This window comes from Syngnathus scovelli, chromosome 19, assembly GCF_024217435.2.
Source record: "Syngnathus scovelli strain Florida chromosome 19, RoL_Ssco_1.2, whole genome shotgun sequence".
In the NCBI taxonomy this organism is placed as follows: Eukaryota; Metazoa; Chordata; class Actinopteri; order Syngnathiformes; family Syngnathidae; genus Syngnathus; species Syngnathus scovelli.
Window position 1 is genome coordinate 5,057,885 of NC_090865.1, and position 21,526 is coordinate 5,079,410.

The 21,526-nt window shown below is 43.2% G+C and overlaps 6 protein-coding genes and 1 long non-coding RNA gene across 8 annotated transcripts; 3 read left to right on the top strand and 4 right to left on the bottom strand.

Annotated features, from left to right (window-relative positions):
• Positions 1 to 707: 707 nt before the first annotated feature.
• tpbg1b (trophoblast glycoprotein 1b) lies at positions 708 to 3,931 on the bottom strand. Its single transcript, XM_049751508.1, has 2 exons — positions 2,799 to 3,931; positions 708 to 2,365 (listed from the first exon to the last, which is right to left on the bottom strand). Exons 1-2 carry the CDS (start codon positions 3,086 to 3,088, stop codon positions 1,510 to 1,512), a joined length of 1,146 nt encoding a protein of 381 aa, XP_049607465.1. The 5' UTR covers positions 3,089 to 3,931; the 3' UTR covers positions 708 to 1,509.
• Positions 3,932 to 4,061: 130 nt separating this feature from the next.
• Positions 4,062 to 6,729, bottom strand: tmem222b (transmembrane protein 222b). Of its 2 annotated transcripts, XM_049751572.2 has the most exons (7): positions 6,590 to 6,729; positions 6,138 to 6,222; positions 6,029 to 6,060; positions 5,859 to 5,955; positions 5,655 to 5,785; positions 5,356 to 5,471; positions 4,062 to 4,305 (listed from the first exon to the last, which is right to left on the bottom strand). In XM_049751572.2, the coding sequence occupies exons 1-6, from the start codon at positions 6,709 to 6,711 to the stop codon at positions 5,384 to 5,386; spliced, it is 555 nt and encodes a 184-aa protein (XP_049607529.1). In that variant the 5' UTR covers positions 6,712 to 6,729; the 3' UTR covers positions 4,062 to 4,305; positions 5,356 to 5,383. The 2 variants fall into 2 exon arrangements, with proteins under 2 accessions (XP_049607529.1, XP_049607528.1); XM_049751571.2 differs by having other exon boundaries at positions 4,062 to 5,471.
• Positions 6,730 to 8,531: 1,802 nt separating this feature from the next.
• LOC125987239 (membrane progestin receptor alpha-B) lies at positions 8,532 to 12,098 on the top strand. The gene is made up of 2 exons (XM_049751487.2): positions 8,532 to 8,847; positions 9,431 to 12,098. The coding sequence occupies exons 1-2, from the start codon at positions 8,683 to 8,685 to the stop codon at positions 10,505 to 10,507; spliced, it is 1,242 nt and encodes a 413-aa protein (XP_049607444.1). The 5' UTR covers positions 8,532 to 8,682; the 3' UTR covers positions 10,508 to 12,098.
• An 899-nt stretch (positions 12,099 to 12,997) lies between these two features.
• sh3bgrl3 (SH3 domain binding glutamate-rich protein like 3) lies at positions 12,998 to 15,054 on the top strand. The gene is made up of 3 exons (XM_049751630.1): positions 12,998 to 13,152; positions 13,571 to 13,738; positions 13,805 to 15,054. The coding sequence occupies exons 1-3, from the start codon at positions 13,108 to 13,110 to the stop codon at positions 13,868 to 13,870; spliced, it is 279 nt and encodes a 92-aa protein (XP_049607587.1). The 5' UTR covers positions 12,998 to 13,107; the 3' UTR covers positions 13,871 to 15,054.
• Positions 14,404 to 16,695, bottom strand: LOC125987327 (uncharacterized). The gene is made up of 3 exons (XR_007487982.2): positions 16,547 to 16,695; positions 16,365 to 16,485; positions 14,404 to 16,290 (listed from the first exon to the last, which is right to left on the bottom strand). It is a non-coding gene; the product is annotated as an uncharacterized lncRNA (long non-coding RNA).
• LOC125987226 (probable histone deacetylase 1-B) lies at positions 15,217 to 18,804 on the top strand. Its single transcript, XM_049751465.2, has 12 exons — positions 15,217 to 15,350; positions 15,772 to 15,884; positions 15,985 to 16,102; positions 16,182 to 16,256; positions 16,330 to 16,468; positions 16,580 to 16,721; positions 16,801 to 16,893; positions 16,961 to 17,069; positions 17,422 to 17,802; positions 17,980 to 18,135; positions 18,198 to 18,243; positions 18,324 to 18,804. The coding sequence occupies exons 1-12, from the start codon at positions 15,302 to 15,304 to the stop codon at positions 18,352 to 18,354; spliced, it is 1,452 nt and encodes a 483-aa protein (XP_049607422.1). The 5' UTR covers positions 15,217 to 15,301; the 3' UTR covers positions 18,355 to 18,804.
• On the bottom strand, positions 18,801 to 21,491 carry eif3i (eukaryotic translation initiation factor 3, subunit I). Its single transcript, XM_049751555.1, has 11 exons — positions 21,334 to 21,491; positions 21,011 to 21,103; positions 20,776 to 20,863; positions 20,631 to 20,696; positions 20,404 to 20,553; positions 20,081 to 20,208; positions 19,875 to 19,985; positions 19,577 to 19,666; positions 19,427 to 19,500; positions 19,173 to 19,265; positions 18,801 to 19,091 (listed from the first exon to the last, which is right to left on the bottom strand). The coding sequence occupies exons 1-11, from the start codon at positions 21,334 to 21,336 to the stop codon at positions 19,010 to 19,012; spliced, it is 978 nt and encodes a 325-aa protein (XP_049607512.1). The 5' UTR covers positions 21,337 to 21,491; the 3' UTR covers positions 18,801 to 19,009.
• Between the last annotated feature and the right edge of the window lie 35 nt (positions 21,492 to 21,526).

Below are 21,526 nucleotides of genomic sequence, written 5' to 3' on the forward strand. Positions count from 1 at the left end.
AGATGATGAAGTATTGCGCCGCTCGCTGCTTTCTTGTCTAGTCTTTAAAATGGGTCAAGGCCATTTTACAGAACACACAGGAAGCTTTTAATGGCGCAGATGCTCCCTTTTTCTGACAATATACTCTGCCTGTCTTTAAATGTACAGAAATGGGAAGGGGGGGGGACTTTGTTATTTGACCCCCCCTCACCCCAAAAGCCTGTGACATGTTGCATAACAGCAAATGATTGCCCCACCCCATTTCCCCCGGGACCCCTGTCCCAGCGGCCATGATTAAGAATGATGACACTTAAACAAAAGCGGCTGTCGAGTGCTCAACTTTGTCATCGCAAGGGAATCTTGTTTTCTTTGCCATTCGAGCCGACCTTTATGTCTGCGCACTAACGAGCCGAGCCGCCATTAGTTTCTCTGTGTTCACTTCTAATTGTTAACTCCAGAAGTTAATCTGACGGGTGATTAGTTAATGACCTAATCAGTTGGAATACATGAAAATAAGATATTAAAAAAAGATTTATTGTGACGTAAAAATTGGTAGCCTAACATCCTTTGCCTGCCATTTTGCAAAAAAAAAAAACCCAACAAGAAATATAAATTTTGAGCAAATTACTGGTCTGTTTTATTGTTTTGTCCTGACGTGAGACAAAAATGTTTTTTTTTTTAAATACATTGTAGAGTTCAACTAAATAAGACTTGTTGTCAAGACAGCGCTGCTTTGTCATTTTATTGTGGTATTGCACATGCAGTAAAATAGCTAAGAAGCCAGAAGAATGCTTCGTCTTTGGTTTGGAAGCTTTTAGCCTAAAAACCTGCAAAGACAGCAAAGTGAAGGGCAATAAAGTCATTTGTAGCCTCAACTCAAACATACATGATAAGGCAGTTACTTCTTGCGACCCCCATAAAATGTAAATTTGAGTTGTTCTTGCTGCATGAATGCGGCCGCTGTTGTCCGGAATCATCTGTGTCTTATCATGGGAAGAAAGAAGGCAAAAGTTTCTTAAACAGAAAAACATGGAGCTGGCTTTTGAAGAGCCTCGGCCTCCGCGACTGGTTCTCATCATTGTGGCAATAAAAGTCAAGGCGTCGAAACAAAGCAAGTCTTCATGAAAAAAGGAAAAAAAAAAAAAAAAAAAAAAAAAAAAAGGGAGGGGCAGCGCAAGAGGGTTTGGAGAGGCTCTAGCCTGGGCTGAATTATCCTTCTTCCGAATGCAAAGGACTTGAAACAATTCCAATTTGCTGCTTGCATTTTACATGCATAAACATTTACACAAACACACACATTCAGAAATGCCTATATGTGTGTAAATACACTACTATATACATCCATCATACATACTATACTATATACATCTATACTGTATGCTGCCCGTGTTTGACCGGCGACCAGTCCAGGGTCTTGAGGCACTTGCTGTTGACGTGGAAGACAGGAGTCATGTGTGTGCGTGTGTATGTGTGTGTGTGTGTGTGTGTGTGTGGGGGGGGGTAATCCAACGTCATGAACTCGTTTGGGTCTTACATGTCAGTGCTCGAGGACACCTGGGAGAGGCGGGGGTCCGATTCGAGCTCGAAGCGGTAGTGGTAGCCCTCCCACACCTCCCTGCAGGCATCACGCATGTCGTACACGCGCTTCTTGATGCCTCTGCGGTTCAGGTAGAGCACAAAGAGGAAGACCAGGCCCACCAGACCCAGTACTAGGCCCAGGAACACGTAGGAGGTCTGCAGGGCCAGGTCGGCGCCAGCGCCCCTTTGGCGGCACCTCAGGCTGCCGGAGGCACCCACCACCGAGAGCAGAGAGGTGTTCCTCAGGGCGGCAGGGAAGGCGCAGACCAGATGGTCAGGGTCACGGACGCGTCCCTGAGAGCGGTTGAGCCAGCGGGCTAAAGGTTCGATGCCGCACACACACGTGAAGGGGTTCTCACCCAGGAGGATCTCGGCCTCGGAGAGCGAGTCCAGCTCGCACAGGCCCTCCTCGGGGATGTTCTTCAGCGAGTTGAGTGTCAGATCCAGCTCCCGGAGAGACTCCAAACCGGCCAGGGTGGCGTTGCGCACGGCAACCAGGGAGTTGTTGGTGAGCAGCAGCCGGTGAAGTCCGCTCAGGTGGGAGAAAATACGTGGCGGCAAGTAGAAGAGGCCGTTGTGCGACAGGTCGAGGCTGCGCAGAGAGCTTAGGGCGCTCCAGCGCAAAGCCGTGGCCAAGTCCAGCACAGCCGAGTGGTTGTAGAGGGCACGGCTCAGGTTGAGCTGGCGGAGCGATTGGTTGGCTACCGTGAAGGCTTCTGGGTGGAACACCGCCAGCTGGTTGGAGCTCAGGTCCAGCGAGCGAAGACTCGGAAGGCCAGAGAAGGCGTGCGAGTCCACCTCGGAAATCCTGGAGGATCGATAGGTGGAGATTTTCTTTTGGTCTAGGTGACGATTAGCATGTATACATGTATTATTTCATGCAATAATTTCATCACTGCATTAAGTTGTATTTGCGTAAATATTTACTTGCACGGTTTATAGCTGTTTATTAAAATATTAGCTTGAATTTGCTCAATTGCAAAAATAACAATTACATAAAAATGAAGTACCAAATGAAATTATTTCATAATTAACATAAATTAATAATAGTTACTATTTTAAATTACAAAAAATAAAGATAGAATGAACACAAACAGTACGTATTTTTTCTTCTTGACAGAAAACAAATTTCAACTTTTTAAATATGACACATTCTTCAACAATGCGTAAAACCCACAATAAGAAAAATTATTCTGTAGCGACAAAATTCTATAATATTTATAGAAGAGATAGAAATATACCTGTTATTGCTTAGTGAAAGGTTAGTGACATTGCCGAGGCCCTTGAAGGAGTCTGTGCCAATGCATGTGATCTGGTTGCCGGTGATGAAAAGGTTCCGGGTGTATCCAGGGATCCCGAGCGGGACGCTCCGGAGGTCTTTGGCCACACACTTCACCGTGTGCGCCACTTCGGAGCACTCGCAGCCCGTCGGGCAGGAGGAGGCTGGAGCTGCCGGTGCGTAAACGGAGCCCAGCAGGAGCAGGAGCAGGAGGGTGCTGCAGAAGAGGCGACTGGGGCTCAAGTCCAGCATGTTGGGTAAGAAGAAACGGATGAAGACGAAGGAGAAGTGGAGAAATATTACATCTCCACCGGCTGCTGTCCTGAGTGGCCGCACGCCTCGAGTGTGGAGCCGAGCACTTCCATGCAGACACTGGCAGCCACGAGTGGGGGTTGTGGACTAAAAGCGCGCGCGCGTGTGTGTGTGTGTGTGTGTGTGTTGGGGGTTCTTTGCAAGAGAAAGGAGAATGGGCGTCGCTTATTTGCAAACAAATCAAGTTGAGAGAAAAAACAAGGGGAAAAAAAAGAGCATCGCGCACGCATCCGACGAGGAGGAGCTTGAAGTTTGGGGGCCGGATCCAGATCCTGTGGGTCGGCCTCAAACAGAAGTGATGCTCTCATCTTTAAAATAAATGATTTTCTTTTTTTTTTTTTTTATTTGTATGAAAATTATTCAAAATATGAAATCTAACTGAAAATGCCCAAGACAAAAGTCACAGCAACAATTGGATGTGGTTTAAATTTAAAGACAAATGTGGAATTCAGCCAAATCCAAACTGCACTTTCAAATTGATGTTCAAAAGTTACATATGAAGTCTTGCATTTTTTTTATTATTATTATTATTATTTTTTATGAGGTGGCTACTTTCACAAGGTTGCAGGTCCTCTGACTGCATCCATCCTGAGATTATTCCCTTTTGATGTGGATTTAAAAAAGCATGTCGGGGACTTTTGGCTAGATGTTTGCTACCTTCCCACCCAGGTGGTCAGCAGCAATGCGGGGTGAGGGAGGGGGTGGGGGACCAGAATTGCGAGGGGCCCTCCTTTCATGTGCACAATAATGGCCCCTGAGTGAGACTTTGCAGTGCAGGCAGGGGGGCGGGTTTAAGTATCAAAGCAAGGGACTAAGTAAGGGGGGGGGGGGGGGGGTCTTTTGCTTCCTGTGTATTCTGACCATTTATAATCATTTTAAGAATAAGATTAGAAAGAAATATTAGGATGAACACTTTTTTTAGAACAATAATAAAACACGTTTATTATTATATACAGTATATGTTCCAGAAAACATTCTTGAGGACCTGGCAGGATTTTTCTGCATGGAGCTAGTCTACGGTTTTGGGATTAGGGAGTCTCTGGACCAGCCTAAGCATATATTGATAGCGTAGCCCCCACCCCACCCCCGCCGCAGGTCTCCACATTCCATGACCTGCTGGCTCCTGGTTACTGCAAGGCACCACAGTGGTGGGACGGCTTAAAACAAAAAATTAATGATTGAAATTTTGCAGCATCTGTTAAGGTCAAGTATTGTACAATGTAGCTTATGACGCTAGTTGGCTAGTTAGTGAGCAGAATCCGACCACCGTTTTACAACAAAATGATCATTTGCGACTTGTCTTAAACATTTTGAGGCCATCTGTTTGAAATTTATTCAGCGAGAAAACCTGAGCCATCCTGGCTACCTGCTGCTTCCGAAAAGAAGGGGCTTAAGGAGTTATATGATTGGGAACAACGGGAGGATTTGGATGTGCTCAGCACAGCCATGGCAACTGAAGTGGAGTGACACCCATCATGTGGAATTAAATAGGCAAAAATAACATGGGGAAAGAAAGGCCGGAGAAAAACAACAACCATGCACTCAAGTTGAACAAAATGGCTTGCGTAATTTTCTCAAATACAGCTGAAATGAATAATGGGGTCCTCTTAACCTCAAATAAATACTTCACCCAAAATCAATGTTTTTCAGATGGCTGTCATTACTAGCCTGCAATTATTATTTTTTTCGGATAGCTAAAGTGTTTCTGGGTAATTACGTAGAGCAGATGTGGAATATGTAAAGCTAACAAATTTTCGTTTCCTTAAAATTATATTTCAATGATAGTCTCATTTCTTGACAGCGAGAATGAGAACAGGCACTACGGAAGTGTGGTTTAGCAAATTTATACATTAGCGTTATTTCGCAGGTGGGTCTGGAACGTATCCAGCAGGGTAAACCGGACTTCACTATAAAAGGCTCGTCCTGGGTTTCCCATATTTGACACGGTTTTTAAAACACGGAGTTGGCACTGACCCGTACTTTAACGGCATAACGACATTCACCCTGAGCCAGCAATGGCCGTTTAAATTGCTAGCGAAAAAAAGAAGAAGTTCTGAATTGTGATAATAAAGGCAGGTTTTTCTAAAAAGAGATTTAGATTATTATTATTGTTAGAAATTGTGTGCGTGGCAGTGGTGGAGGTGTTTGTGTGAGACATTCATTCCGGCGTCTCTTACAAGTCTTTTCTTGACATAAAAAGGCCTCACTTTGTTTGCCGACATTCCCTGGGGGAAGTCATCGGAGGTTGATAACAAGCGCCACTGTCACAATGATGCCAAGCAGCATGAGGAAGGGCAGCCACGTCTTCAGGAAGCCCGCGCAGCTGGAAACCAAAGGGACCCAAAGCAAGATCAATACATCTCTCGACACTAACGCTGGTCAAAACACTTTCAATTGCTTGTGCCTTTAGAACGGTGCTTTGTGCCGTTTGATTTTTTGAGTTATTCAAGTTCGTTTTTTAGATTTATCAGAGGTTACGCCGCACCACCGTGAGACGCCACGTTACCTGACGTGCTTTCCGTGCAGTAGCACCAGGAGGCAGAGCTTGACCATGTTCCACGACGTGCTGTTGTCGTAGCGCATCAGGTTGAGAGACATGGCCACGTGCGAGTGGCAGTTGTCGCAACACAGGTTGTGCTTGAAAAAAACATACCACCAAAAAATGTTATGCGAATTTTGTATGTAATAAATGGGTGGGCAAAGTCCGTACCATCCTGTGCTTGTACTCCTCCGAAGCGTCGTGCACGGCAATGTCCCAAGCGCTAGAGCCACCGGCATAGACTTTGCTTACGTCCAGCATCCAGTATCTCCAATGACAAATGATAATGTTGTGTAGAAGGCAGGTCAAGAGAGAGGGGGGGAAGATCAGATAAAACTCACTTTGTTGGTCTTCCAAAAGCCATGTTGTCCTCCTGCATGACAAAAGAAAAGCTTCCTTGGGTGGTGTACACACGTACAGTACGTATATTATCAAAATTCGATGACTTACGGATACAAAATAGGGTCCAGCAAAGTCTCGGATGACTCCAACTGAAGTGCAGATGCCCATGTGCCCAATAAATGGAAACAGCCAACTGGTAAGGCAAAATAAATAGTCACATCATTGAATTAATTATGCAATAAGAAACGTGAAATGTAGTATTTGGATAAATTGATGCAAAAAAGCTGGGGGAATTAACTATGCCAACATCATAACTATTATGCATAATACAACACTAACTTAACCTTCTGTAATCTTTTGCATGTATATGTTCAACTATTTTGTGTTTTAATTTGCGCAACTTGCGGCCCTTTAACAAAAACAAGTATCAGTGCTTTGTATGTTCATATAAAATATGAAACGGGACGTTTGACAGCTAGCTTGCTAAGCAAACGAAGCTGTCACTTGCGTTGCACCACATCCGGGGAACTTGCCCCAAAGAAGCCTCCAACTTAACTCACGACAACACGGGGATGGGGGTCCACACGATACAATGAGGGAAACGACCGGCCAGCGGGTTTATCTTTTCCGACGCTATGTGATAGTTCTTCATGGTTTCCGCCTTCTCGGTTAAATCAGCCATAGTTAACTTCCTGCGAAACCACACGTCCCGCCTACGACTCCACCAAGCTATACAAACACACGGATGGAGATGCTTCCGTTTTAACTTCAAAATAAACTTGTTCGTCATCTTAAATGTAATATTCGTACAAAAACGTCGATTACAATTTAATAGTAGAGGTAGTATTAGTTGGTTAAAGAATAGATTATGATGCAGGGCAAAAGTATCGATGTAATGTGTAAGTTTATAATCTTATTTTGAAACAAATCACCCAAATTGTACACATACCGCTGGGTTTTTTTTTTAACGCAGAATTCAGATAAATTTAGACATACTTTATGGTGAAATTTCAGGATTATTTTTTACCTGTTAACCTAATTTGCCGTTCTGTGTTTTATTTTTAATATACACAATTATTACTGACGCCTAATTAGCTCTTCTTCTGTTTCGTCAAATTATGTGGTGTGGCTATACATACTATACTGCCTTCTGGTGGACAAATTGAACACTTGATGCTCAGATTAATGGCATTTACAAAAGAAAGATGATATTTGAGTTGTGACGTGAGTAGCTTGAAGTATTGAGTTAAATTACAGTAGACGGTAACATTAAGTCGTATTTTGGTTCACTAAAATATAGACAATTATTTTTAGGCTGCAATCTATGTTTGGCAACTCAAAGCACTACACAAGTGGATATTATCAACGTTTTGTCCCCCAACTACAGTACAAAGACAATCTCACAATTGGTGTAGCTATAAAGTTGCAAGTAAAGCGTTATTTGCAAACAAAAGGCCAGCCCAAGGATCCCCCCATGGGCTTTCCACGCTCCATCTCGGCGCCCATTAGAGGTGACAGGCCATATATTGTACACGGAGAGCCAAAACAAAGTGCTCAGCAAAAATAAGAGGAGGGTATTAATAAGAAAAGTCGCACCGATGGCAGGAGAGCTCTGGGAATTCTGCCGCCTCCACATGATGTGAGTGCAGCCAATTAGAGGCTGGAGATGAACCGCCATGTGTTGTCCTTTTCCCATGCAGTCAAAAAGAAATGTCAGCCGTCTGCTGGTTTGCGGGTAGCAAACACATCTGGGGATAGAAAGTGGACAGATCACATTAAAAAGAAATAAACATGTGTTTTACTGTTTGATTGTTTGTTTTTATAGTTGTGGACTAATAAAACTATAGTTTTGGTAGAAGCCTCAGGAACACAACAGCCATGATTTGCAAAACATAGGACTTATGTAAATTGATCTACTTTTCATATTCAAAATTGACAGTACTTAAAAGTTTTTATTGAATGTTCAGTTCATAGTTATGGGGGTAATGTAACGATACTGATAAGCAAGAAAAGCTTGTACAACTTCAATGCTGGCACACCCTGTCACTGGAAGTCTGCAGAATATCATACGAAGTCTGCTGGTTGGTAAGAAATGAATAATCTTAAAATGACGTAAGACAATTTCTTATCCATTTATATTTATTTGTTAGTTTACATTTATTGTGTTATTCAGTCGATCTTTTGCATCTATTATTAAGTGTGTCTCTCCAAAGTGCAATGAAGAATTTTTCAAGATTGCTTTTTAAATAATCAAATTTCCGTTTTGGGATAAAATAGTTTTTGTATGATAGATATTTCTATTTTCTGTTTAAAAAATATTTTCCATTGTTATTTTAAATTTGGGCAATTTGCTTTTATTTATTCAAGTTTAAGTGTACAGTGCAAAATTATGCACGGTATCAAGCACAATACATTATATGAAAATATCAAATAACAGAATCGCATAATAATCCAGTCACATCAACAAAGTTTCCTCTAACGCAATAGGCGAGTTACTCATTTCAAAGTAAAAGCTTTTGCGATAAAACAACTAGATTTGCAGAGTCAGCTTCCTCATTTTCCATCAGTGAATGCACTGGCCATAACGGAATTTTACGCTGCTGGCCATTAGAGTAAATCTTTCACATTTTTATTTTTACACGTTAGTTTTTTTATGTTTGTTGGTAATGTCGGCCTACTTTTCAATGCACTTCCGTCTAAGAACTTGACACCGCCCTCCTCATCTGTTGCATATTTCTTATCTGGGCGTGGAAGAAGACAGAGGACGCACGGACCAAGGCGGCGAGGCAGTCGTCTGGTGAAAAGGGAACCCGACACGGTAAGAAAAAGCTCCTTTACGACAATATAACACCAGGGCAAACTTTTAGCCATTCATAACAGCAAAACGTGCAAAGGAAACAACTTTTCCAAACTTCTTTGCCACTCATGTGGACTTCAAGACGTTACTTAACTTCGGTGTTCTGTTGATTTCCCCCCCACACCCACCTTTTAAAGAATAACTGGGGGCAATGGTATTTTGTCTTGACGAATATTTAAAAATAATAATAGTTTTAAATGAAATGCTGCACATACAGTTCAATTCATCCATCTGGAGGGTGGAGTCAGTGTGACGTCATTCACAGGTCGGAGATACCTGACGATGTAAATTCCTACGTTCCATAGAGACAGCATAATTTACACTCCTCAGCCACCCCACTAGGTACTCTGCAATTAATTTAATTATTCAAAAATAATTATATTATTATTAGTTTTGAAGATTGTATGTATTTATGTACCAATTTTTTAATCTGACTGTCGGTGCCCCACCAGCCACGAACCTCGCCGCACATCAGAGATGGATCTTAAGATGGATATTAATGATTTGAATCAGTTCTGAAAGGGTTTTTGGTACTTGTCTGCAGCTTCCCGGCGCCATGACGACCATCGTGATGGAGCGAATTGGGCGCCTCTTCATCAGCCTGCAGCACATCAAGCAGGTCCCTCGGCTGCTGACCTCCGAGGCATCTCCCTCCATGCCCGGCACTGTGCGCGACACTGAGGTGCCCCACTTTTTCCGCGAGCGCTACGTTGGCACCGGCTACCGGCCCCTCCACCAGTGTTGGCGCTACTACTTTCTGTCCGCCTTCCATCGCCACAATGAGACCATCAACATCTGGACGCACCTGCTGGCCTTCCTGGTTCTCCTGGCCAAGATGAGCGACGTGGCACAGTCGGTGGATTTGGCACAGGACCGGCACGCGTGGCCTCTGTTGATCCTCTTCCTGTCTGCACTTAACTACACGGCGTGGAGCGTGGTGGCGCATCTCCTGGGTGGCAAGTCGGAAATGTGCCACTATGCCTTCTTCTTTCTGGACTACGTGGGTGTGGCGCAGTACCAGTACGGCAGCGCCGTGGTGCACTACTACTACGCGGCTGAGGAAGGGTTCCATCGGTGGATGGGTCCCATCTTCATGCCCGTGGCGGCTTTTCTCAGTTGGCTGTCGTGTCTGGGCTGTTGCTACGGGAAATACCGGAACCACACCCTCCCGCCTTGGGTGCGCAAGGTGGGCCAGGTGGCGCCGTCCACCATCGCCTACATGTGGGACATCAGCCCTGTGGTGCACAGACTCCTCCTTAGCAACCCTGAAAACGACCCAGCCTTCGTGCACCACCTGAGCCACATCGCCTTCTTCCTAGGCTGCGCCGTTTTCTTTGCCTTCCCCGTGCTGGAGCGCTGCTGGCCGGGAGGTTGCGACTTCCTGGGTCAGGGGCACCAGCTGTTCCATATTCTGCTTTCCTGTTGCACCCTGTGTCAGATCCACGCCTCGCAACTGGACTACGAAAGTCGGCGGCAGGTGTACACGCTGCTCCACGCCGGAGACGACGCGGCGTTCTTCGTCAACCTCTACGGGCTGACGCTCTTCATGTGCATACTCATCGCCGCTTTTATGCTGAGGAAGGCCAAACGGCTGCTGGACCGCCAGACCAAGTCCAAGTGAAATGACTCATGAGTCGCGGGCACTGATACCACAAGTACTACTGAGAAATATTAGGTACACCAGAGATAATTACTTTTTTGATAGGATATCGTCTATACCGCTCTCTTAATGGATCTCCACAGAGCGTACATCGTGTCATATTTTGTATTATTTCCTAATTATAATGACCATATGTATTAACATTGAATTGGCAGTCCTTAACACAGAATCTACTTGACTGCGATGGGACAATTATGTTTCGGTACAATATCAAGCACTTGAGATGTGGCTAAAACGCTTATTAGCACTTGCTTATTATTATTTATGCTTTAATTTCATGCATTAAGATAAGGGAAGGTGTCTTTTTAATAGCACTTTTACGCGACTTGAAAACACTTGAGACGTTTTTAAAGAAGGGATTTCACGTGATGTCTTATGTCGCCGGTATCTTATTGACAATCGGGGGGGGGAGAACACACAAGTGCCGTGACATTGTTGTAACATGTTCATTTTATCTCAATGGGGCCAACTTTAAAGCTTGTTTGAATGTGGAAAAATCCAGTGAATGTGCCTGGAAAATTCACACCACACCTCCAGCCGGTATCATTGTTAGGGACCATCATACTAATGACATAATATAGCACGTGTGTAACTTAGCCCCTGGTGTCGTTGAGTTCCATTATTTTCACTGACAACAAAAGTATTGTGTAACCATCCAAACCGACTGTTTCCACGAAACGCCTCCACCCGCTTGATTTGCTTTCACACAGTCCAAAAAATACAGCGGAAATCCCCCAAAAGTGGAGAGTTGGTCTTTGCTGTTTTTCTAGAATCCTAAAAAAACATTTTCACAAGGTGACTAAGCAAAACATTTTAAAAGGGTGAACGGCGCTTGTTTATTTAACCAAGGATTTAGCTGAATTAGCATGATAGTTACTGGCTAAAATCATCACTGGCAAAGGATGAGTAGTTTTACTTTATTGTAGTTTCCTCTCTATGCTTTTTTTGAGATAATGAGAGTTTGACTGGAATGATGAAATTCACTTTTGCAATACTTCCTATAGGTTTTCCCCACCTTGCACTTTTATTACACAACGGTGAATTTACTGCAAAAGAAGTGAAGCACATGTCCGCTTTAGTTGCCGATCTATAGTCATCCTCGCAACCGCGATATTCGTATGCGGCACACGGGGAGCGTGGAGCTGATTAGCCGGCCTCTCCGCGGCGGCTTCGCGCTGCTTGTTCGGTCTCCATGGCAGCCTTCTAAAAGTCTGCGTTCCACCCGGCGTGGCCTCCGCGTGCTATTTGCATATGAACGCACACCGTGTCGACGCTTCTGTGAATGAGTGCCTCGTTGGACACGGTGGACAAATAAGCACAATGCGTGCTCAGGGCTGAGAGATAACCTTTTTGTACATGAGGGAAAATAATGTTTGTACTGAAGGGATGTGGGGAAATGATTTGTAAGGAATGTATTGGTCAGAAACTAGTGTTTTATATTGTTTTAATGCTACATTATAGCACACCCTTACAAGTGAAATTTCATATAAAATTGATTTTAATGTACTGGGTTCTTTGCTTCAGGTGTGAAATAAACAACTAAGTAAAGCTATTTTGATCTACTTTGTTTTTAAAATGGCATTTTGATGTGACAACTGGGCTAGTTTGCATAATAATTGCACCACATGGACTTATCTGCTACCCCACTTAAAGTGAAAGATATCAGGGAGCGACCCGTTTTAAATAAAAAGTGAATGAGCAGAATGATGTAACTGTCCAAACTCGCCAACATTCCTTATGTGTGACTCACAGGAGACAAATGTGAGGACCAGGGCCCCTCCTTATCCTGGGCAATAAGTTCCCCACCCCAATCAAACTCGGGACTTAATGATGCTGAAAACATTGCAAAGCATTCAACACGCCATGCCACACTACACAGCTGACCCCATACGACTGTTCTGTACTAATTAGACATTATCTCAGCATAATGCGGTCATAAAGTCGATCATGGTTACAGTGATGACAGTAAGAAACCCACAAAGTGTTTTGGGAAATATTGGCAAAGGTAAAAGCATATTTTGGGGCCATTTTTGGTTGTTCAAATGCATTTGTGCACATTAGCTTCCCTCACAAAGACCTTCATAAATTGAAATCATCAATTTGGGCCAAATGAGGACAAATCCAGGCAGATGCTGTTGTATTTCATTTTTGTCTGTATTGTCTTGAGTGGGTTGAGTGTCTGAAATGAATTTTTTATTATGATAAGCACAACCTAATTATATATATTTTTAAAAAATAGGTATGTGTAGACTCACTAATATTTATCACATTGCATCTATTATTAATGTTGAAGATGCAATGTTAATGAATTTTAAAATGCATTATTTAAATGGACTATTTTGTCAAATGCCTTAATCTGAAGCGACAAGTGTAAACTTAATTGTTTTTTTTAACCAAATAAAATACTCCATAGTATTACACTGGGCTGCTGTTTTATTTTGAAAGTCTTACACTACTGTTGCACCACTTTCCTATTTCTACTTGATGTGATCACGTGACGCCACCACTGGGCGAGCAGAACTGCAGAAAAAGGAAGCGAGAAGAACAAGTACCACCAAAAAATGGGGATCAAACTGTACTACACCACTGTAACTGCCTCACGGACGGTGAGTGGCTTAGCAGCGGGTCGGTAAACTTGTGTTTTTTGTCCCCCCCCCCCCCTTGTTTTCTTTTTTTAATTTTATTCCTGCTAAGCTAACGGTGGTGAGCCTTGCACAAGACACACCCAGCTTCGCTTGCTAGCTTCTCATTTTGAAATTCACCTTACTTAGTGGTCATTAAAAAAACAGAATACCAACAATGTATTTGGATAAATATAACTGTATGCTTAGGTTAAGCGCCAAGTTTGTAGTTGTGAAATCGTTCAGGGGCGGTCATTTGGGGTGTGGTCAAAAATATTCCCACCCATTAAAACCAGAACTTTGACCCTCAAGAAGAGTAATTTTATGTCTCTAATATTTATCAATAAGTGATGCACATCCCTCCAATGTAAATAAAAAAAGGCAACTTACTTGTTTCTTGCAGATCAAGTCCCAGCAGGCCGAAGTGATGCGCATCTTGGACAGCAAAAGCATCCAGTATGAGTTGGTGGACATCTCCGTGGGCGGCGAGCTGCGCGACGAGATGCGCAGCAAAGCGGGTAACCCAGCGGCCGTCCCGCCGCAACTGTTCAACGACGACCAATACTGCGGGGTGAGAAGCGTGAATTATAATTTGCAGTGTTTTTTGTGTTGTCATGCTAATTATTCACCCCATCAGGATTACGAAATGTTGTCTGACGCGGTGGAGGCGGACACAGTGGACCAGTTCCTGAAACTGGCGTGAATCACAACCAACCATTCCTATCACCCGTCAAGCACACTGAAGACCCCTTTGACAGCGACTTTCGTCATATGCCATAAGGAAGAATGCCAAATATCCTCAACATACGTCTTTGTTTCAACATCGATATTCAACCAAGCTTGTCTTAAAATTAATCCACAGATCGCCATTCATACCCATTCTTAATGACGTGGACCTGGTGTTATAAATTTCACCTTAACATTCCCCTGCTGCACTTAAACGACAAACAAAATAACTTTTTCCCGAGATAATTGGCAGACATTTTAAGTCCCAGGGCGTAGCTTGGCAAAACATTGATTAAAATGGAAGTCTTAATTTAGTTAAGAAGCTGTTTGTTATGTAAACTCTTAAATCCAAAGATTCTACTGCTTGTTTCACTAACTACTATTCTAGTTCCGTCATTACGCTTTCCCCAAATTGTTTTACTTTTTTTTTTTGGGTCGGACCACTTTGGAGTTTCCTCTACATTAGAAGTTAAAACTGAATTTGAGGATGGACCCACCTAGTATTTTAAGCATCCTTGCTGTTAGGTTGTCTGTCCAGACAGGCCAAAAATGTGAATAACAAAATGCATTTCATTGGTCAGAACGTTTCAGAATGTCTCGCGGGGTTTTTGTGATTCCTTTCCTAGTTCTATTTGAAATGTATTGTTGACTGAAAAGGACCAAAAAAACAAGACACCACTTCTAGTGTCATCCATGTAGCTGGTCCTAGGTATGACCATTCTGGGACCTTATGCACTGAAGCAGTTACACAGTACAAGGCTGGAGTGTTTCAATGGACCTGTCACATGTGGAAATATGATTTCATTTCTTTTTGCGTGCCTGTGTATATTGACATTCGGATGATAGAGACGTTTACCTCACAGCAGATACATTTCAGCATGATTCGAGGTCACGCAATTTGGGATATGGCGCAATAATGACAAGCCTGTATTGTTCACAATGTTTGTGCACTTTTTGTATCCCCCGTATTGCAGATGGTCTTATGAGTATGGTTCATGTTCCGGTCACATTCCATGTGAGACCTGTTTGCTTTGTGTTTGGACCAATTCTCCTTGGCCGAAATGAGAAGTAGAAGAAAATAGGGAATAAAATGCTGTTATCTTCCAAGAAGATTGTGATATGTCATATGGGTTACAAAATTAAAAATGAAGTTGAATCAAACATTGTATTTTTTTTCCTTGATTTGTGTATCATTTTTTTCTAAATAGTTTTTATTTGGATATATCCTAATGTGGTTTTATTTAAATCCAAATCCGACTTTTTGACTGGATTCTGAGTCAATGGATGTTCGTTTTAATACACAGGGGCCTCCCAACCGGGCGGTGCAACAAGACTGGATGGGAACCACACACACAAAAAGCAAGAACGCAGACCAAATCAAGAAGTAGAAGCTTAATTGGGTGTAAAAATGGCGATGTCGCAAGGAACAAAGAAGAAAGTTTGCTATTACTACGATGGTAAATATAACCTTTTGCATCCCCTTTGCATTTGCAAAAGCATTTAAAGATGCTTTCGGTGAACTGTGCATGCTTTAAATTGCACGCGCGATAATCTCTTAAAAGTGCAACGCCGGTCGGGCTAGCCCGTTTTGCAACAGAAGGCTAACCAGCACGCGTGCTAAGCTAACATATCTGCAAGTGTAAATGCACAGAAGCTAATATCGTGTTACCGAAACTAAAACGAAGTCACATGATCAGTTTAACGCATCAGAAGCGCTTATTTTGTTTGTTTAAGGTGCAGTTCGGGTAGTGTCCCACTATAGCTAATGGATGCTAAAGACACTTGCTAAGTTTCCTGGCTGTCAACAAGATCATATGTGATTCGCCGAGTCAGCATCGGGATGGGTGCTCTAACAGTTATTTTAATAATATATTGCAGGTGACGTGGGAAATTATTATTACGGTCAAGGCCACCCCATGAAGCCCCACAGGATCCGCATGACACACAACCTGCTCCTGAACTATGGACTGTATAGGAAGATGGAGATCTATGTCAGTTGGCAATGCTATAGAAACCTGAAATTGAATTTAGATTTTTTTTATAATTAAAAAAAAAATTGGCTCGTACTTACATGATATTATGTGTCCATAGAGGCCACACAAAGCTAGCGGCGAGGAGATGACCAAGTACCACAGCGATGATTATATCAAGTTCCTCAGGTCCATCAGACCGGACAACATGTCAGAATACAGCAAGCAGATGCAAAGATGTGAGATTTTTTCTATTTCTTGCAACGTGAAGTCAAATGTGCACATCAGAAATCACTCACTTGCATTTTCCTCACGCAGTCAACGTGGGAGAGGATTGTCCGGTGTTTGACGGCCTGTTTGAGTTCTGCCAGCTCTCCACAGGCGGCTCCGTGGGTGCGTGTTTTTTTCTCTCAAGCAAGTTGACATTCTATAATACACACAAAAAACATTTAACATTGTTTTCCAGCGGGGGCAGTGAAGCTGAACAAGCAGCAGACCGACATTGCCGTCAACTGGGCGGGAGGACTCCACCACGCCAAGAAGTCGGAGGCGTCCGGTTTCTGCTACGTCAACGACATTGTCCTCGCCATCCTTGAGTTGCTCAAGTAAGCCCGGTGGATTTCTGTCAAATTATGGTCCCATTAATTGATGAAGCAACCTTTTTTGTCGATGTTAATTCCTACCTTTGAAGATGTCCATCGGTCCGTTGTGTGTAGGTACCACCAGCGCGTGCTGTACATCGATATCGACATCCATCACGGCGATGGCGTGGAGGAGGCTTTCTACACCACCGACCGTGTCATGACCGTCTCCTTTCACAAATATGGCGAGTACTTCCCCGGCACCGGTGACCTTAGGGTGAGTTGGATTTCTGCACCTTAAGCCTCTCCGGTGAGGGTTCACTCGACGATAAGGTTCCAGATGCGTTCGCTTGCAGGACATCGGCGCCGGGAAGGGAAAGTACTACGCTGTGAACTATCCGCTGAGAGACGGCATCGACGACGAGTCTTATGAGGCCATCTTCAAACCTGCAAGTGCTTGTATCACACTCAGTCAAGACAATATACGCAGTATTATTAAGTGTTTGTGTGGTTTAGATCATGGCTAAAGTGATGGAGATGTACCAGCCAAGTGCAGTGGTCCTGCAATGTGGCGCTGACTCCCTGTCAGGAGACAGACTTGGCTGCTTCAACCTCACCATTAAAGGTAATGCAAAACATTTTTTGAATAGGATCATCAAATACACAAACACAATTGCGTGTTTCTACCATTTGCCATCTTTGTGGAATTTTTCAAAAACATGGAATGAACATTTAGTGACACCTTTTGAAATGTTACTCTAATTTTGACACGACACGGATGGTAGATATTTTTAAACTTGATTTGTTTCTTAATTTTTTACAAATTAGTACACTATTATAGGCCATTAAGACTTCATATTGTTTTCTAAGCAGTAACTATAAAAGGCCACTAGGTGGCAGGGTTGCTTTGCAGACGCTTTCCTGGTAATTCAATTACTTTTTTTCTGCTGCCATATTTTACGTTTTGCTGTTTTCAGGTCACGCCAAGTGCGTGGATTACATGAAGAGCTTCAACCTGCCTCTTCTAATGTTGGGCGGGGGCGGCTACACCATCCGCAACGTGGCGCGCTGCTGGACCTACGAGACGGCGGTGGCGCTGGACTGCTCCATCCCCAACGAGCTTCCCTACAACGACTACTTTGAATACTTCGGCCCTGACTTCAAGCTGCACATAAGCCCGTCCAATATGACTAACCAGAACACGGACGAGTACCTGGAGAAGATCAAGCAGCGCCTCTTCGAGAACCTGCGCATGCTACCGCACGCGCCCGGCGTCCAGATGCAGGCCATACCGGAGGACGCGCCGCACCCTGACAGCGCCGATGAGGATGATGAGGACCCTGACAAACGCATTTCCAGTAAGTCTGAACACGATAAACTGTTACATACAGTAATGATGGTTATTTTTTTTTGGGGGGGGGGGGGATCATTTTACAATATGAATTAACTTTGCAACAAAGTTACAGGGCAGATCAATTTTGTGGTTTCTGGACGATCCAAGATAGGAAAGGTTGCGTTTTTGCTTTGCTCTTCAGTCCGGGCACACGACAAGAGGATTGCGTGCGATGAGGAATTCTCAGACTCTGAGGATGAGGCCGAGGGACAGGGTGGCGGCCGGCGGAATGCGACCAATCATAAAAAGGCCAAGCGGGTGAAGAAGGAGGAGGAGCGCGATGGGGAGGAGAAGAAAGGTAAGATCTTTTGATTTAATTTAAGGGGAACATGTTTGATTTTTTTTTTTTTTGCATTGTAGATGTGAAGGAGGATGAAAAGGAGGATGAGAAGATGGATACTTCAGTGTAAGAGCATTTGACCACCCAAAAAAATGTAAATCTACTGAGCAACATTTGACTTTTTTTTTTTTTTTTTATACTTTTAGTGCAAAAGAAGAAGTGAAAACTACTACTTGAAGTGCATTTCCTGCTGTTTTAGAGCTCATGGGAGCTCGTAGCCAGTTCCGAGTGTTAAGCTCCACCCGCCCCGGCACATATACACCAAAACAAATGTCATATTGTTTCCATGTGCTCCATCCGAGATGAAGAAATCCATCCATACTCAAATGACCCTCATCAGTATTTTTTTTTAAATACATTCGGCTTCTATTTGTAATGAAACTGAATGTACGTAATTATCTCTCATTGCCGTACTTCTACACTTAAGTTATTTTGAAAGCATCCTATATTGTTTTTTGTTGTGCTTAAGTCTGGAGAACATTTAATAAGCAAAACACCTTTCTCTGTTGTGTACAAAGGTGGTGTGATAATGTTTCCAGATTGAGTTTTTGACTTTGTAATAAAAAAAAGAAAGAAAGAAACATCAGATTAATAAAAAATAAAAAAATCACACAGGCGCAACATTAAGTCAGAACTGTTTAGTTGAATGTAGTAAAAACAGATGTGTGTGTGTGTGTGTGTGTGTGTGTGATGAGGGGTTTCAAATCTTAACACGAGAAAGTTTTTTTTTTTAAAGAACCTTTGTTGGAGGTGTGAATGCTCGCCCGGCATAACTCCAAATGGACACCCGCTTGTGAGTCCCAAAAATGCTGAGAGTGTGTGTGTGCGCTTTTCACACCTCTAGCTCAAAGTCAAAGTACTGCGGGTCAAAGTAATGAATCCTCACGTATCCGTCTTCTCCTCCACTGCTATAACTGGAAAAGATGCACACAAAAACACAAATAAGCACAACAACAAACTCACTAAACGGTGCTTCCAGACGGGTTCCTGTTTACCTCTTGCCATCCGGGTGGAACGACACACAGTTAATGGGTCCAAAATGTCCCTTAACTCTTCCAAACTCCTCTTCGTATGCGGCGTGGAAGAACCTGAGACACACAGGAATGATTAAGTTTAACGAAAATACGTGATTTTTCAAGCATTTTTCCACTCCAGCATTAAACAGTATAGACCTTAAATTTAAATTGTCAATAGAGTTTCTCCACAACCACAGCCTTCAACTTTTTTAAATCTGCTTTTGCTGTCTCACCTGGCCTCAAACTTGCCAATCCTGGTGGAGGTAGTGGTCACCTCCATGGCCTCCTGACCACCACCCATCACCACCTGTGTCACACACACATCTCAGTGAGTGTTAAGGGCATGCACACACACATGATACCTTTACTATACAAACACTTACGTGATCCATGATCGGCGAGATGGAGGCCGAGTTGACAGGTCTTTCAGTCCTGAAGGTCTTGATGTGGTCCAGGGAGGCCGAATCAAAGAGCTGAGAAGTGTGACCAATATTAAAATACATAAAAGTAAGTTATTATTGGACAGGTACCAAAGTGTGTATACAATCAAATGAAAAGAAAAATGATGACATAGAAAAAACATTTAGAAACCTTTGCAACCATTATTGCACCTTACGACTGGTAAAATTATATTTTCAAGAATTAGTGTGGTATAAATTTATGTACATGAAGGTACGTTACCTTGGCGGTGTTGTCCTTGGATGCCGTGATAACCATGGTAAGGTCCACTGACGTCTGGATGTCGTTGATCTGCTTGTTGTGCTCCTTAATTGTCTTCAGGATGTCCCCTGACTGAGCGCCACCACAGATAGACAGCAAAAGTTCGTTCAATTCTGCATGTACAAACCGCTAAGAACACGGCTACAATAAGATGACAGGCCGCCCACCTTGGCACTGAATTGGTTGATCTCGCCGTTCTCGTGGCCAGCGATGACAAATTCGCCAAGTGGCCCCCACACGGCACTGGTGATCTTGTGGTCATTACAAGGGACGGTCAGGTATGGCTGGTTGTCCTCTGCGCAAAAAATAAATAAATAAATACCAGCCACTGATAATTCAAATTTGACATCATGTAAGTCCTTCTCATCAGTTTGACAAATTACCAACTGGATCAGATTCATAATTCACAAAAGGGTTCACAATGCTTTATCATTATGTTAAATGAATTTACATGCTGCTTTTACTGTATAGTCGAATGTCAATGTGATACCAATTTGCTGGGGATCCCGCAGATCAAAGAAGTTCAGGAAACACTGGTAGCCCATCTGCTTGTCCGTGGAGAACATGATGATGTTGCCGCTGAAGTCAAAGCCACATGTTCTGACCGCAGAGTTGGTGTTGACCAAGGCCAACTGTTTACCTGTGAACGGATCACATTTGACTGGTCAGTCAGCTTGTCCTAGCCTCAAGTTAGGTGTGATGAAACAGTTGACTAACCCGTCTCGCAATCCCACAGCCGACAGCTGTTGTCTGCTGACCCCGTCAAGACATTCTTGGTGTCCCCTAAGGGTGGTCATGTTAAGGAAGGTGTGTTCAGGTAATATATAAATAAAGAAAAAGTATTTGGGAACTCTTTGGATACAGTCGCAGTCGACACACCACACAGCTCCCGTGTGGCCATTGTAGGTACCCAGACGTTCGCCGTTGACTGAGTACCACACATTTGTAACCTAAATAGGAATGAAAGAATGCAGTATATTGAATTGCAAACCTTGACTAGGCAGGGGGTCATTGCATATGTAGATAATGAGGAAAGCATGTTATTTTACAGGTTGTGACAACTGCGTGTATATATGCTTCATTTTTGCCAAACTCACTGTATCCTTGGCCACGGAAAAGATGAGGTCTCCTTCTCTGTTGTATTTCAGTTGTGTAATGGACCTTTCGTGGCCCTGAAGTAAAATTGGTTTCTGTGGAGAAAAGGGAGACACTTTCAAGTATATTTTATTAAACGTCTAACAGGTTTAACGTGCCTTATTTTAGATGACAAACTACACTTTAGACAAACAGACAATACGCGACTCTCTGATCATACTAGCTACCGGCAAAGCTAAGCTAAAATTTGACGCATTCGAAACAACAGTAAAGTGTTTCCGTACTTAAAGCAGGCATACTATTGGAAAAATACATTTTTACTAACCATGTTTGCCAACGGAGTGGTAATATTCTGTGTAAGAAGGTCAATAAGTCCAAAGAAATGGACAGTAAATATACACTCGTGTTTCTATCGGCGGAGCCGCGATCCAAAAGGAAGTGACACTGTGCATGTGCCCCACAATTTACATGCTAGGGCGCTCTCTAGTGGATTGGAGTGTAACATAACCAGCCACAAA

Bases quoted from the DNA above. Each gene is read 5' to 3' on its own strand.
- tpbg1b (XM_049751508.1), bottom strand. From the start codon at position 3,088: ATGCTGGACTTGAGCCCCAGTCGCCTCTTCTGCAGCACCCTCCTGCTC. The intron at 2,366-2,798 runs GTATATTTCTAT...TCGATCCTCCAG, and splicing joins CTTTCACTAAGCAATAACAG to GATTTCCGAGGTGGACTCGC.
- tmem222b (XM_049751572.2), bottom strand. From the start codon at position 6,711: ATGGCTGATTTAACCGAGAAGGCGGAAACCATGAAGAACTATCACATA. The intron at 6,061-6,137 runs GTAAGTCATCGA...TTTGTCATGCAG, and splicing joins CTGGACCCTATTTTGTATCC to GAGGACAACATGGCTTTTGG. The intron at 5,472-5,654 runs GTAACGTGGCGT...TTTGGTTTCCAG, and splicing joins CTGCACGGAAAGCACGTCAG to CTGCGCGGGCTTCCTGAAGA.
- LOC125987239 (XM_049751487.2), top strand. From the start codon at position 8,683: ATGTTTGTTGGTAATGTCGGCCTACTTTTCAATGCACTTCCGTCTAAG. The intron at 8,848-9,430 runs GTAAGAAAAAGC...ACTTGTCTGCAG, and splicing joins TGAAAAGGGAACCCGACACG to CTTCCCGGCGCCATGACGAC.
- sh3bgrl3 (XM_049751630.1), top strand. From the start codon at position 13,108: ATGGGGATCAAACTGTACTACACCACTGTAACTGCCTCACGGACG. The intron at 13,153-13,570 runs GTGAGTGGCTTA...TGTTTCTTGCAG, and splicing joins CTGTAACTGCCTCACGGACG to ATCAAGTCCCAGCAGGCCGA. The intron at 13,739-13,804 runs GTGAGAAGCGTG...TCACCCCATCAG, and splicing joins ACGACGACCAATACTGCGGG to GATTACGAAATGTTGTCTGA.
- LOC125987226 (XM_049751465.2), top strand. From the start codon at position 15,302: ATGGCGATGTCGCAAGGAACAAAGAAGAAAGTTTGCTATTACTACGAT. The intron at 16,722-16,800 runs GTGAGTTGGATT...GTTCGCTTGCAG, and splicing joins CCGGCACCGGTGACCTTAGG to GACATCGGCGCCGGGAAGGG. The intron at 18,244-18,323 runs GTAAGAGCATTT...TTATACTTTTAG, and splicing joins GAGAAGATGGATACTTCAGT to TGCAAAAGAAGAAGTGAAAA.
- eif3i (XM_049751555.1), bottom strand. The intron at 20,697-20,775 runs GTATCCAAAGAG...GACCACCCTTAG, and splicing joins GTGGTGTGTCGACTGCGACT to GGGACACCAAGAATGTCTTG. The intron at 20,554-20,630 runs GTTAGTCAACTG...ATCCGTTCACAG, and splicing joins GCTGTGGGATTGCGAGACGG to GTAAACAGTTGGCCTTGGTC.